General features: G+C 43.8%; 1 protein-coding gene across 1 annotated transcript; it reads right to left on the reverse strand.

The window, feature by feature from the left end:
* Positions 1 to 751: 751 nt before the first annotated feature.
* FOXRED1 (FAD dependent oxidoreductase domain containing 1) lies at positions 752 to 15,606 on the reverse strand. The gene is made up of 11 exons (XM_053367347.1): positions 15,381 to 15,606; positions 11,951 to 12,171; positions 11,071 to 11,181; positions 9,679 to 9,797; positions 9,237 to 9,331; positions 8,001 to 8,102; positions 7,389 to 7,465; positions 6,106 to 6,266; positions 4,496 to 4,625; positions 3,381 to 3,485; positions 752 to 2,000 (listed from the first exon to the last, which is right to left on the reverse strand). Exons 1-11 carry the CDS (start codon positions 15,508 to 15,510, stop codon positions 1,746 to 1,748), a joined length of 1,506 nt encoding a protein of 501 aa, XP_053223322.1. The 5' UTR covers positions 15,511 to 15,606; the 3' UTR covers positions 752 to 1,745.
* Between the last annotated feature and the right edge of the window lie 537 nt (positions 15,607 to 16,143).

The following is a 16,143-nucleotide window of genomic DNA, read 5'->3' on the forward strand; positions in this document are numbered from 1 at the left end:
GTCAGCCTGATTTCTGGGATAAGGGTGAAAACAGTTCATTTCTTCCACTTCGAAACATAGTTCCAATGACCTCAGTTCTAAGGTTATCCAAAATAACCAGCTGTCAGTTCAACAAGCAATTGTCTCTTCCACAAATCAAGAAACAGCATCAGAAAGTTAGATGTTGCAAAAAGCCAGGGAGATCCATGGCAAGTACAATAGCAGAAGAGCAAGACCAAACTGGACATCTCCTTTTTGAGTAGCACAGCTCCCGAGACATTTTCTAACTTACGAAGATTCAGTGCTTAATTACAATGAGGTTTCACCAAGTGTTGTAAATTTTCTTTCTGAATCAAGGACCCAATGAACCTAAATTCAACTTCTTTGTACAGTGGTGCCTCGCAAGACGAAATTAATTCGTTCTGCGAGTTTCTTCGTCTTGCGGATTTTTCGTCTTGCGAAGCGCGGCTATTAACGGCTTAGCGGCTTTAAGAAAAAGGAAACAAACTCGCAAGAACTCGCAAGACGTTTTCGTCTTGTGAAGCAAGCCCATAGGGAAATTCGTCTTGCGGAACGACTCAAAAAACGGAAAACTCTTTCGTCTTGCGAGGCATTCGTCTTGCGAGGTACCACTGTACCACATTACATAAATCCAGGACTGTTCCTGACTCGTGTTAATCAGCAGCCTGGTGGAAAGGAAGGGCACCTTCCCTATGCAAGGGAATAAAAACATCAATTATTATACAAAGCTTAATTGCTCAGGCCATGACCATTAGGAGTTATTATTTTATTCATTCACTTACTGCATTTATATCCCACTTTTCCCTCCAAAGAATTCAAGGTGCTGTGCATGGTTCTCCCCTTCCTCACTTAATCCCCACAACCACCCTGTGTGGTAGGTTAGGCTGAAAGGCTGTAAAAAAAAAAGGTGCTGTTGCATCTTATCCATGCCCCCAAACATACTGACAATCTCTTGCTCAGTGGGCTATTAGAAACCCCATATTGGGTTTTTAAAAAAAAAATAATTTGATCACAAGTCTTTTAATGGCAAGTAGAACATAAAAGCACAAGCTCCACATTCAGAGGCGGTTTACCTCTAAATACCAGATGCCAGCAAAAAAGCAGAGTTGGGGATGCAGAAGGCTAGTCCTTCAACACACTGCTTTTAGGCTTCCTAGAGCCACCTGAATAGCTGCACAAACAGCAGCAGACTTGAGGGACCCCATTCAGAAGGACTCGTGCTCTGAACCTGTAATTGGAACGATGGAGACACCCACTTGGGCTCTTGCGGCCAACATGGTATGAAAAGTTGGATCACCCTGATTTAGAGCGTCTTGATCTATAGCTGTATTGGACTTCCTGTTTTGGGAAGTTTTTAATGTTTGAAGTTCTATTCTGTTTTTAGTCCTCTGTTGGGAGTGGCTGGGGAAACCCAGCCAGATGGGTGGGGTATAAATAATAAAATTATTATTATTATTATTATTATTATTATTATTATTATTATTATTACTACTACTACTTGAATTTTCCATTGTTACATGGGTGAACATGGAGAAGCAGCAATCCTACACAAGGCATTTATCCTGTCTGAGGCCCACTCAAATGATGTGGAGCTGTGCAGTGCAACACTTGTAGGAACAGTAGGGGAATCTGAACAGTCTTCACGAAGTGCTGCATGGGCATGTAGTCATTAATCTGGGAAAGAAAGTAGGGAAGAACAGAAAGAGCTGGGACTCGCCATCAAGATACCCAGCTCTCTAAAGCACTTAAATGATATTCCTTTCTACAGCCTTGTTCCCTTTGAAGAACCTGTTGAAGGAGAATATGCTTAGGTCGATGACCTTGAATTTCCCATCAATTATGAGCTCAGCTAGGGCTTGGCCCACAGCTGGTGACTGCTGAAGTCCGTGTCCACTGAAGCCTGTGGCAAAATAGAGGTTTTCCACCAGTGGGTGCACACCAATCACGGGACTCTGGTCAAAGATGTTGTAGTCATAGTAACCAGCCCAAGAATTCTTCACCTGTCATGAGATAAAGATAAAGCTCTTTCAGTCACAAGATACAGTCCCTGAACTGTCAACAGCAGCACTAACAGAGGATCTCAGGGACAGACCTACAGAAACAGACAAGGCTGCCCTCTTAAACCCACCAGTAAAATACAGTATACTACTTAGATATTCAATCCTAGCCAGTTATTCCTAGCTGAACAAGAGGGATAAAAGGCTATGTCCAGAACTCAAGAGGGAAAAGCAAGATAGAGATGAAAGGTCTAAGATGTTTATGATTTGGTGCTAACCCGCAAGAATTGCAGAGTTTGACACCCTAAGAATGTGACTTTTACTTTAAATATGTAATGGATGGATGGCCTACAATCGCCGTGGGTAATCCACAAGGTTAAAAACCAAATTATTTTATTATTAGAGTGGTTTTCAAGATGTGCACAAACATGAAACAAGCTGCTGTGAGCCTTGAGTTCCTCAGTTCCCCACCTCCTCTCTTGCAGCTGGGAGGAGAGAGAAGGAACACATGAGCCCAGGAGTGGGGAAACCGCGACTCTCCAGAAATTACTGGACTCTAGTTCACATCAAACAGCATTATGGCCAACAGTCAGGGATGATGGGAGTTGAAATCTAGCAACATCTGGAGGGCTAAATGTTTCCCATCCCAGTGGTTTAGTGTAATATGTGAAGTGAAATAGTGTCAATGGTTGCGAAACACCCTAGAAGTCTTGCTAGCCAGATTGCAAACTCACTGTGGCCAATGTACAGCAATCAATTCACCCTACAGGAACAAGGAGGAATAAGTTGAAACAGTTGTATTGTTTGCAGAGAATGATTATACCAGCAGAGGGCCACTAGTCCGTTCTGACGTCATCACAAAATCCACCGAAGCAAACATACCCAGTCCAAATTCAAAACTTATACAGTCGTACCTTGGATCCCAAACGCCTTGTGAGTCGAACGTTTTGGCTCCCAAACGTCGCAAACCCGTAAGTGAGTGTTCCGGTTTGCGAATGTTCTTTGGAACCTGAATGTCCAACGCAACTTCTGATTGGCTGCAGGAGCTTCCTGCAGCCAATCAGAAGCCGCACCTTGGTTTCCGAACGTTTTGGAAGTCGAACGGACTTCTGGAACGGATTCCATTCAACTTCCAAGGTACCACTAGACTGTCAAAATCAAAGACAACGAGGGGCCTGAAGACAAATGAGGTAGATGAAATGTTGATCATAGTTAACTCAAAACAGAAATAAATAGAAGGGCAACACAAGATATGAGCAAGTGAAACCTGCAAAGTGCTTCTGATTGATTAACCATAAGTGGGCAATATGTCTGCACCAGGCCCCAAAATAAAGTTTAAGGAGTTAACTCCTTAATCACCTCCTTGAGAAAGTCAATCATTACCTTCAAGCATTGAAAGTTGGGCACTCGGTGAGCCAGCTTGGGCCAGACTTTATCCTGGAAGAACTCATGATCTACTTCCAGGTCCTGGATATCTGGCTCTTCCTCCTAAGAAGAAAGCACAAGAAGCTGAATTCTGGGCACCAGAAAATTACAATCATGGCAGCTGAAAACCTTGTTTGCATTTTGAACCTCCCCTAGAAAAGTGCAGCCACAGGGCAGATAGAGAGCAACTCAAAGGCAATAGCCAAGTCCCAAACTACAGCATGCTCAGGTAGGCTTTGGGTAGACTTCAGCTGTCAGTGTGGAGCAGCGAATAGCATTGGGCTTTGACCAAGACAGATCTGGATTCAAATCCGTGTTGAACCACAATGCTTACTCAGTTGTCTTACCCATCGTTCTGCCCAGATACTGAGATCCAGCGCCGAGGGCCTAGCAGTTCCCTCACTGCGAGAAGCGAAGTTACAGGGAACCAGGCAGAGGGCCTTCTCGGTAGTGGCGCCCACCCTGTGGAACGCCCTCTTATCAGATGTCAAGGAAATAAACAACTATCGGACTTCTAGAAGACATCTAAAGGAAGCCCTGTTTAGGGAAGCTTTTTATATTTGGTGAATCATTTGTATTTTAATATTCTGCTGGAAGCAGCCCAGAGCAGCTGGGGAAACCCAGCCAGATGGGTGAGGTATGTATGTATGTATGTATGTATGTATGTATGTATGTATAAATAAATAAATAAATAAATATTATTATTATTATTCCACTAATTCAAAGTGTAGCCTTCATCGGAATGGTGGGGGAGAGAAGTGACCACATGTGTCAAGTCATCCAGCGCTCTTTAGAGAAAAAGAGCGATAAAGACTTAATCAGATATTAGATGCTCATCAAATGATAAACAATACAGTCCCGTTCCAATACTGCAAGAGACTTGTGCTCGCACAACGGAACTTTCCCATAACAAATCCTTTCCCCTTGCAGTGTTCTTACAGGAACACTTCCTTACATGCGAGTTAACACGTACAACATCAGAAACACCCAGAGCGCTTCCTCTCTGGGGGGGGCTGGTGTCCCTGCTGTGGCTTCCTAAGAGTCAGCTCCCAATAAAATCATGGTAAACTCACTTCCGTAGGGCTTAAGCCTCCAAGGTAGTTGCCACCCACGCCTTCCCTCCGGAAGTAAGCTCCTGTGGTGTCGATTAGCAAAGGACACTCCAAGCCAGGTCCATCAGGGCAATGCCAGACATAGACATACCTAGCAGCACAAGGACAAAGAGAAAATAGCTCCAGCATTTAATCAAGACCAAAATACTAGATCTCCATGCAAACTAAGAGGGATAAAGAGTAGCCACAGGGCATGACACATGAGCTTGGACCTTGAAATTACAACAGGCAAGGTAAGAGCTGTCTTTCATTTCATTTCTTCTTATTTATTAAATTTCTATACCACCCTCCATCCAAGGATCACAGGATGGTTTACAATATTAAAACACAAAAATGCATACCATAACAAACAAACCCAGTTTAAAAGCCCGTAGGTTGTTTAAGTAGCCAATGGCCTAGGAGAAGAGGAATATTTTTTGCCTGGCGTCTCTCCTTGGGGAGAGCATTCCACAAATAGAAAGGAATCTCAGCAAAGACCTGTTCTTCATATTATCACCCTCTGGACCTCTTGTGGAAGAGGCACACAAAGAAGAGCCTCAGATGATGATTGCTAAAGCTGCCTTAGAAACAAAGCCATCGATCCTTCTGGCCTGGCACTGTTTAGTTCAATTAGGAGCAAATCTCAGGCAAAGGTCTCTTTTCCAGCTCTGCAAGCAAAAATCCTTTCAACTGGAAGAGCCGGGGACTGAACCAGGAATATCTTGAATACAAGGCATGTGCTCTTATCACCCAGGTCTCTCTCTCTCTCTCTCTCTCTCTCTCTCTCTCTCTCTCTCACACACACACACACACACAGAGAGAGAGAGAGAGAGAGAGAGAGAGAGAGACTTAAGGGTGAAATATGAAAGAAGGCAGGTGTGCTAGGAAAAAAGTTACCAATTCCAGTAATCTATGTTTTACTAGCAAAGTTTAAAGAAGAAGGAGCAGTAGCTGTCTAACCATTTGGATCAGGGGCAGGGAAGCTGTGGCCCCACCAGATGTTGCTGGACTACAACCGATCTGCAGAGCCGCAGATTTAGAAAAATAAGAAGCGTAGGTCTATTGTGTGTGGCAACAGAGGAACAGGACAAAAACTCTGGCCCTAACTTCAAAGTGAATCATGCTGGCAGCCCTCACAAATCTGAGAATCACAATATATAAAAAAGTAAAGGGACCCCTGACCATTAGGTCCAGTCGTGACCAACTCTGGGGTTGCAGCGCTCATCTTGCTTTATTGGCCAAGGAAGCCGGTGTACAGCTTCCGGGTCATGTGGCCAGCATGACTAAGCCGCTTCTGGCGAACCAGAGCAGCACACAGAAATGCTGTTTACCTTCCCGCCAGAGCGGTACCTATTTATCTACTTGCACTTTGAAGTGCTTTCGAACTGCCAGGTGGGCAGGAGCAGGGACCGAGCAACGGGAGGTTACCCCGTTGCGGGGATTCAAACCACCGACCTTCTGATCGGCAAGCCCTAGGCTCTGTGGTTTAACCCACAGCGCCACCCACGTCCCTATCACAATATATGGTTACCATTTAATAGGTATTTAACATATGAACTCCAAAGCAGGATAAATACTAGGTTTAGCCATACCTTTTCTTGGGTTCCACAGGCAGTCTGATGCCCAGCATTGAATGTGGCGGCCCAGTTCCAATGCCAGCCATCTCTGCCACACTGCCTGACCAAGCTCCTGCTGCATTCACCACAAAACCACATTCTATTTTGGTGGATTCTATACTGTTGGGCATCTGGACCTAGAGGATAACACAATAGGGAGGACCTGGTAACTGTTTCATTAGGCAAGCAAATACCTTACCTGACACGGGTTTCCCAGATGACAATGGGGAATACACAGGCAAAAAGGAAAAAAGCCAGGGAGATGTCACAGGATCTGTGACCAAGCAATTGCTGTATCGTGGAAATGATGGGAGCTTTCTGATTTACTTCTTGTCCCCTTATGAAAAAAGTTGGGATTTCCTGTCTAGTTGCTATTGTGCATTCCACCTCCTTTTCATGTCACACACAAGCCTGGCAAAGTACACTCCAAGGGACATGCCAGAAAACCCCAGAGAACACTGCCAGAAATTGTTGGCATCCGTGTATACCTTCAGTACATTTGCATGGCAGTCTTAAACTGAGCTAACACTGGAGCCACTTCACTTAGGGAGAGAAGAACAGTTGCCAAGCTTTTTTTTGGGGGGGGGAGTGCAGCCTATTGAACACATACCTATATCTTGGATTGGCTTTTCCTTTAGGCTAGTGGAGCAGGGCTGGGGAACCTGTGCACCTTCAGATGTTGCTGGACTATAACTCCCATCACCTGCAACCACCAGCAACCAACATCTGGCAAGCCACAGGTTCCTTAGCCCTATAACAGAGCCAGGGAAGCAGGTAGCACTGCAGCATGGGATACACAAAGAAGCCTGAAATGATATCGAAGCCCCATTTTCAGCCCTTCTACTGCCCAGTACAATACTGGCCCTTGAACAATTGTTAATATGTAATATTGCCATCTAATAAGTCAGTGGCCACAAGCCTGCCTACTTTATCTGTTCTGTCAAAAGTTCAAGGGCAGATAATACTGTACTACAGTTCTTTTTAGTTTTGTAAGCTCTTGTTAGCTCTGCAAAACTAAGAAGAACCTCATAGAAACAGAAGTTTTGAGAGGCCCTCACATCAAACATAACTGATAAGTAGAAAAGACTACAACCTGAAAGTAGAGACAATGAACATATTTTTGTAACACAATAAAACCTTTAATAAAAATTATATTTTTTAAAAAAAATTGAGGGCTTTCTGTGAGCTTCTTCTTGGAACCTTCTACTCAGCACATCTTGCCCCTACTTTTAATTGAAGTAGTTCAAATAATGACTTACATTAACACCCTTGATACGGGAGAAATTAATACGATCCCCCTCATGTGTCATCAGTTCTTCTGTATACAAATCGAAAGCTGCAGTTGATGAAAAAGAACATACAGAAGCAACTTTGCTTTGGCTCAACTTTGAAATCTAAGACATGGAAAAATGAGGGCTTCCAATCCCTTGGGTAAAAATATTTGAAGCATTTTTTGTAGCCCCCCCTTCATTAGATCAGATTTCAGGATGGTATACGGCAGCTGTGTGTAAACATTGGTCCTCCAGATAATAATAATAAATTTTATTTATATCCCGCCCTCCCCAGCCGAAACCGGGCTCAGAGTGGCTAACAACAGTAAAATCATTAACATCTACAGAACTATCTAGGTAAATAATAATGTTTCTACCTGGTGCTTAAACAATACGGTTGGAGGGCATTCCACTGCTCCTGCAGCCAACTGGAAGCTGCGCCTTGGTTTTTTAACGGTTTCGGATTCTGTTCGAGAACCAAGGTAAGACTGTACTGAATAGGGTTTCTGCCCCCTGGTGCCAGGAGGCAGAGCTGCCCAACACAATTCAGTGGTAATGATGGTGTGTGCTTGCAATACCAAGTGGGGGTGACAGACTCACATTTCGCTTCGCCGCAGCTCTGGTAGACACCCAATGATATTGCTTTGTTCCGGAAAGCATTGAGAAGAGTCCAGGGGTCAAACCATCCCTCATTTTCCAAGCCTTAAGAAGACAAAACAGAGAACGCAAGAAAGGCAATCTAGTTTAGAATTACAATGCCATGACAATTATTCTGCAGCCATACTCTGAACATTTCTGAATAGCACTCTTGGTTGGCTAAGAACAATTGATCTTTCCCAACAGGCAAACTCAGTAAAAAAGCCCAGAACAAAACAGAGCAATCCCCACCCCCTACAGTCAAACCTCGGTTGTTGAACATAATCCGTTCCGGATGATAATTTGACTTCAGAAACATTTGACAACTGAGGCGCAGCTTCCAATTGGTTGCAAGAGCTTCTTGCACTCAAGTGGAAGCCCCATTGGACATTTGAGTTCTGAGGAATGTTTGAAAACCAGAGCATTTACTTCCAGATTTTCAGCATTTGAAAACAGAGCAGTTCGAGAACCAAGGTTTGACTGTAACAAGTAACCTCCATTGTACTTTGCCAAACAGTTAGCAGTGTTAGGAGAGGCAATTTGGTCCAGGTTTGCTCTTCTCTACAGCTCTGTCTCTTGGTCACTAAAAGAAATGTGATAGAACCCAGAAAATATGACCAGATATTAGGAAACCAGGCAGTAACATGAGAAGGGGATGAGGCCCCGGCACCAGCAGGAATAACAGTGAGACTCTCATTTAAGAGACACTTCAGAATACCAAGTAAGAAATTGTGTAGGCAGAAATCTATCAAAATTCTCAATAAGCAGAAAATCTGCTCTCAGCTTTCAGTGTTTTTATTGCCTTTGCAGCCATTGGATAGATGCGTAGATAAAAGCACATGAGCACATTTTATTGAAATGTATTTTTTTCCCTTTTAAACTATTTAATAAATGAGATAATTGTGGTAATATTCATGGGTTGTGCCATTTTGCCCTGACATATGGCTCTCCAACATTTCTGACTATGGATCTGAGTGAGAATGCAGCTGATGGGGCAGGGGTTGAAGGACCAGTACTGGACTAGCTACTCATAAGGAAGCTGTCAGCAGAAAATAGGAGAAATGGGGGCTTGTTCATTCTAGAGTCCCTGTAAGTTAAGCATACAAAAAGGAAGAACAGAACATTTTTATTTTAAACTGTTTACTTGAGACAGCAGTGTTATTAATCTTTAGGAAAGATGGAGATTCAGCAGTCTAGTACCAATGGAAGCCAAAGCTACTCCATCTGTATTCAACCACGGATACTTCTTTTTCAGTTGTGCTGGTGATAGTAGTAAGATCTCTGCTCCTTCCCTCCTGAAAAAGCAAGCAAACAAACAAACCATTAAAGAACTCTCATCAGAATGCACAAGATGGTGGGAAATCCATTTTGTCAATTTAAAAGATGCTGTAATAAAGGCAGGAAGGGGCAATTTATTTTATTATTTTTAACGTCAAAAAGTCTACTTTCCAAAGAAAGTAATTTTCAAATAATCTGTGTGAGCAAATAGGTAAAATTACCAGAGGTGATCTCAATGCTGGGGGCAGAAAACCACTATGGCTTTAAAAGAACGTAACATTTTCAAAGACCTCATTCATACATACATGCCTATCACTGTTCTCTCTAAGCAACTTTTACTCAAAGGATCCTCCGAACCCCATACCTTTGAATCCCAACATTCTCCTCCAGCAGAGCAGCTCCATCCTCTGAAGCCAGGAAGAGATAGCCCGATGGGTTAAACTGAATATCTATGGGTGGCTGGGTGACAACACCAAGGTATTGCTGGAACAAAAAGATAATCTGTTTACATTTCAAGGATTGCTGTCTTCAGGATGGGATGGAGTGGGAAACTTACAGGAATACATATCACTGCTGTAGCTCTTTTCTTGAGAGTTTAAAGAGCTTTGTGATCACTGTAGTCCATGGGTAGGCAAACTAAGGCCCGGGGGCCGGATCCAGCCCAATCACCTTCTAAATCTGGCCCGTGGACGGTCCGGGAATCAGCATGTTTTTACATGAGTAGAATGTGCCCTTTTATTTAAATTGCATTTCTGGGTTATTTGTGGGGCCTGCCTGGAGTTTTTACATTAGTAAAATGTGTGCTGTTATTTAAAATGCAACTCTGGGTTATTTGTGGGGCATAGGAATTCGTTCATTTCCCCCCAAAAAATATAGTCCAGTCCCCCACAAGGTCTGAGGGATAGTGGACTGGCCCCCTGCTGAAAAAGTTTGCTGACCCCTGCATGTAGTCCTTACACAACAATGCATTATTGTTATCCCCGTATTCTAGATGAGAAGCTATTGGGGAAGGGGGGGTAATGGCTTATCTAGGACTACCTGATCATGGCAAAGAAAACATCTGAACTGGTTTATGCTTCATTCTTAAAACTGCAATTCCAAGCATGCTTACTAAAAGTGGGACATTCTCTAATAAGTGTGCTTAGGACTTCAGACTTGACCATTATGATATGCCAACTCTTAGCATCTCTCAAGCACACATGATGTAACAATGGCTGGAGGATTTAGAAGAAAAATAATAGACAAAAGAAACAATCCATGCATGTATATGGGGCGATAAATTAAAACCGAAGAAGCTTCAAGAATGACACATGTCCAAAATTCCCAACAGTATATAAACAGAAATGTACAACTTTAACTTCTGATCTAGAAAGTATATAGTATATGGTTATCCTACAACACTCTTAATGGAGTTGAGACAAAATCAGGAAGCAACACCAGTATTTTCTGAGTGAAGAACTTGCTACTGGGATGCCAATGGATAGATTCAGTATCTGTATGTGGATGCTAGGGCGACTGACTTATTAGGACAAGGGCAGTGGAGCAAACTGCACCATGGTTATTCAATGCATTCAAACACTCCACCACTGTACTGTAGATATCAAAGTAGTTGCACATTCCCATATCTTGTCTCCTTCAAGATGGACCGATGGCCCATTTGCCTTTTCTAGAGGATGCAAGGCAGGCCGCTGACAGAAGCAAGTGTGAGAATCCTCCACACCAACACTCCCACAAACACCCAGACATCATGACATACGTTGATGGTGCGCAGGAAGTTTGCCGAAAACTGGCTCATCTTGATATTTTCTGGAATCGAATACTGCTGCCGTATTCCCCCTACAGAGAGTACTGTAGATGCTTTGGAATACTGCAAAGAAGCAAAACAGAAAATGATGCTGTCACTTAGCTCCATAGTCAAATCCCCTCTCTCAGAAACATTTCAGTAATATAAAGAGCAGCAAGAAAATAAAAGGCAATTGTGGAAGAGATTCCCTGGCAGGACAAAATGGTGAATGCCCATTATTGCTGTTGCAGCATTATCAATCTGCAATTCAAAAGGTCACCTACTGTTTCTACATTTAACATAATAAACGGCCACCCTGATTACTTATTACTTTTTTATCCTGCCCTGGCTCCAACAAGTACAGGGCAGAATGCAGAGTTCTCTCTCCCTGCCCTTCTGTTTAATATTTACAACTAAAGCTGTGAGGCAGGTGAAGCTGAGAATGTGTGGTTGGCTTTGAGTCACCTAGATAGCTTAGCAGAGATTTGAAGCAGGTCTCCATGGGCCAAGTCTGACACTAAGTACTACAGCACACCTTCAGAAATGCACTTTAATGCAATTCATCTTTCTAGAAGGGACCTGAATACCGTCAATGACCATTTTGTGTGGGTGTTCTCTCCCTGCCCCTGCGTTGGTGGAGGGGGTATAAGCGCCCTCTTGCCCCCTTCCACACCAGTTCCTCCCTATTCATGACATTGTCCTGTCACTTCCGGGTTTGTCGCCATGCGTGTCTTTTGGACGCACATTAATGGCTCATTGCCTCTATTGCACAAAGTAAGCCCGACACTTAACAAACTTGATGTTTGAAACCATTCCCCAAGACCCCCATTATTGATCTCAGATGTTAAATGACCTTAAGGTCTTTCTCCACCACCACTACTCGATATGCATTTCTCTGTGGTTCTTTCATCTTCAGCCAGAAGGCAATAGACCAGCCTATTACTCCACCCCCAACAATGACCACATCAGCGTGGTCAGGAGGTAAACCTTCTGTAACATGTCCGGGGTGCCAGCTACTGCCGGGAAGGAAGTCTTTCATTTTCTTGTAGGCATCGATGACTCCCTTCTCCAAATCTGAAAGAAGCCGGAAATAATACCATGCTGTTAGTGCTTAGCAGACTCAGTTGAGAAATAAAGACACAACCTTATTGCTACCAAACATGTCCAATATATCAAGTTTGGAGAAAGCAGAATCCAGCATTTCATGAATCTCAGCCCTTATGGTAGAAAGGTATGCTTGAAAGGCTTGGCAATTCTCAGATACAGATGTCACATTCATACTGTGTATTTAAAGCACTCTTGCACTATTTTAACAGTAATGGCTTCGCCCAAAGAATGCTCAGTGCTGTAGTTTGCGAAGGGTGCTTCAACTCTGTGAGGAATCTCTTAACCACTCTCACTCAATGAACTGCAGTTTTCAGGATTCTTTGCGGGAAGCAATGACTGTTAAACAACAACCATTTATTATTTATACCGCACCCATCTGGCTGGGTTTCCCCAGCCAGTCTAGGCAGCTTCCAACAAAAGATTAAAAATACATTAAAACATCAGTCATAAAAACTTCCCTAAACAGGGCAGCCTTCAGATGTCTTCTAAAAGTCTGATAGTTGTTTATTTCCTTGACATCTGATGGGAGGGCGGGCGCCACTACCGAGAAGGCCCTCTGCCTGGTTCCCTGCAACTTCGCTTCTTGCAGGGAACTGCCAGAAGGCCCTTGGCGCTGGACCTCAGTGTCTGGGTTGGATGGTGGGCGTGGAGACACTCCTTCAGGTATATAGGGCTGAGGCTGTTTAGGGCTTTAAAGATCAGCACCAACACTTTGAATTGTGCTCGGAAACGTAAAGTGGCATGCTACTGCTTTAACTGTATGGTGTGGTTGTGAACAGAATGGTTGAGTATGTTTCCCGGTGGCTTCAAAGCTCCATATAACTTCTTCCCTTTCCCCCCACAAGATATGTAGATTTATGAAGAGAGAAAGAACATCCATGTTCTCCACAAAAATTTACGCAAGCTGTAGAAAGCAGCTTTTCTTGTTAAAAAATAAAAGCCAAGTTACAATGGCTGTTCTGTTTATAGAACAAAACATAGCTCTAATTAAAACCATACTGACTGAAACAACCAAACAGTTATCAGTCTTCGTAACAGCAAGCCTTTCAGGTGCCCTTTGCACTTTATGCACCAACAGTTGTAGTCCTGGCATTCCTAATTTTAGCAACACAATCAGCAGTTCAACAGTTAGGTTTAAACATGCTGTTTGCGTTGCTGAAACTTTTACCTTGAGATGCCAGGCATGAACCAGGACTACAATTACTGGCGCATGATGTACAAAGGGCATCTTTATGAAGGCTGATAACTGTTTGTTTGTTTCAGTCATTATGGTATTAATTAGAGCTATGTTTTGCTCTAAAAATGAAACAGCCACCATAACTTTGTTAAAATGACTTAATTGTAAAAGTATATTCTGCTAATGAGGCTGTATTTTTTTTTTTTGAAGACTAGTAATTATTTTAAATGCCTGTGGTCTTTGTCCATGGAGTATTCTTCGCAGGGATACTGGAGTGGCTTGCCGGTTCCTGCTCCAGAGAACCTTTTAATGAGGGTGAAAGAGGAGAGCGCAAAATATGGTCTGAAGCTCAACATCAAAAAAACAAAGATCATGGCCACTGGGCCCATCACCTCCTGGCAAATAGAAGGGGAAGAAATGGAGGCAGTGAGAGATTTTACTTTCTTGGGCTCCATGATCACTGCAGATGGTGACAGCAGTCACGAAATTAAAAGATGCCTGCTCCTTGGGAGAAAGACGATGGCAAACCTAGACAGCATCTTAAAAAGCAGAGACATCACCTTGTCAACAAAGGTCTGTATAGTTAAAGCCATGGTTTTCCCAGTAGTGATGTATGGAAGTGAGAGCTGGACCATAAAGAAGGCTGATCGCCGAAGAATTGATGCTTTTGAATTATGGTGCTGGAGGAGACTCTTGAGAGTCCCATGGACTGCAAGAAGATCAAACGCATCCATTCTTATGGAAATCAGCCCTGAGTGCTCACTGGAAGGACAGATCGTGAAGCTGAGGCTCCAATACTTTGGCCACCTCATGAGAAGAGAAGACTCCCCGGAAAAGACCCTGATGTTGGGAAAGATTGAGGGCACAAGGAGAAGGGGACGACAGAGGACGAGATGGTTGGACAGTGTTCTTGAAGCTACAAACATGAGTCTGACCAAACTGCGGGAGGCAGTGGAAGACAGGAGTGCCTGGCGTGCTCTGGTCCATGGGGTCACGAAGAGTCGGACACAACTAAACGACTACACAACAACAATTATTTTAAATACAAAAAACTTACAAAAATGCAGGTACGTGGTATTACCTTGGAATATGTTTTTCCACTGCCTAATGCTGAAATGCTAAGCAAGCGTACTAGGGAGGTAAACTCCATTGAACTAAGTGGAATTTATTTCTGAAGAAGCATGAATAGAATTGTGCTGCATGGCATTTACTTTTTGATTCACATTACATACTTACTGAATTCATTAGGTTCAAATCAAAGAAACATGTGATAGTTACTTAATTGAATAAAACATATAGTGCATTATACAGTAAGGAAATAGTGACTTCCACCTCCTCACTTGTAGCTATCAAATGTTGTGGTGAGCCACAACTAAGAGCAGCTGAAGCAGCCCACTTCTTTACAAGTACTTACATTAAAAATAATGTATTAAAAATTATTATGGGGGGTGTTGTTTTCAAAAAGGAATCAGGAACACCACTACTGACACATGCATGCATCATCTAAGTCTCCCACTTCAGAACTCTTCTGTTAAGATGCACACTGGACAGATTTAGTCAGTTAAATAATTCAATTAATCGAAGTTGTTTGTAATAAGCTGACAAATATTTCCAAGTGCTTGCAATGAAATAATTTTAAAACTTTTTTTATATGTGTGCACAGGTATGTAGATTTCGGCCAATCAGTCAATGAATTAATTAAACGAGACACACGTGCAAGGGGGATTAAAAATTGTCCCATTTTTTAGAAAGACTAAAAATCCCTCACTTTAAATTCTATTAAATTAGCATCCACTTCATAAGGGATCTTAGCCAATCAACCATTCCAATAAAGTGGGAAGGACTGGATGAAAATACCCATACCAACCCACTCGTCTTTTATTCGGTTTTTACTTTTCCTCGAGAGGCTCCTCCTCTCGCCCCAGCCCTAGATTCGCCTCACGACAACCCTGCGAGGTAGGCCCGGCCTAGAGAAGAAGCCACCCCGCCTGCCGCGCACCTTTGACGGGGTCGTAGAGTCGGGACTCCCCTGTACGAAACGGCCGGCGAGGCTCCGCCGGACTCGCTGAGGGACTCGCCGCCGCCAGCAGAGGCCGCAGCCCCCCCAGCAGCCTCCGCCCGCGGATCATGATGCCGGCTCTGCTCCCCTCAGGAGACTGAGACGAGCCCGCGCGGACACCGAGACGCCCTCTCTTTACCTCAGCGCCTCAGGTTTGAACGCGTCACGGCAAACGCCCGCCCCCCGCCTACCCTGATAGGACCCGTGTCGTTCTGAGTCCGGGAAGCACCGCCCACTCCTCAGGGAAACTCCACCCCTTCTCCACTGACCAATACAAAGCCTCCTTCTTTGCCCCGCCTCACTAAAACCCGCCGGGGTCGGGACAACTTAAGCACCGCCCACTCTACAGTTAAGTACCCGCCTACTTCCCTCCGTCCTTGGCCAATCCGCCGCCGCGATGCAATCCCCACCTCCTTCCTCCTGCACAACCAATCCCGTCTTTCCTCATGACGCGCCATCCTTAGTTTTGACGTGGCCCGTCTATATTCACCCACCGGAAGCACCGGAACTTAGCTCTCGTTCCCGCCCCTTCCGCCGTCAGTGTGTCTTGCGTAAGCGCGTCTTGCCTCACCATCGCATTCCCATCTTGGTTTTTAGACTATGCTTATCTCCCTCTCTCTATGTTGCGACGAACTTATTAAAAAAAAAAAATTTAAGCACATTTTCTTCGACCGCTCTATCACTTTGCTACGTCTATGGTCCT

Source organism: Podarcis raffonei, chromosome 15 (assembly GCF_027172205.1).
Source record: "Podarcis raffonei isolate rPodRaf1 chromosome 15, rPodRaf1.pri, whole genome shotgun sequence".
In the NCBI taxonomy this organism is placed as follows: Eukaryota; Metazoa; Chordata; class Lepidosauria; order Squamata; family Lacertidae; genus Podarcis; species Podarcis raffonei.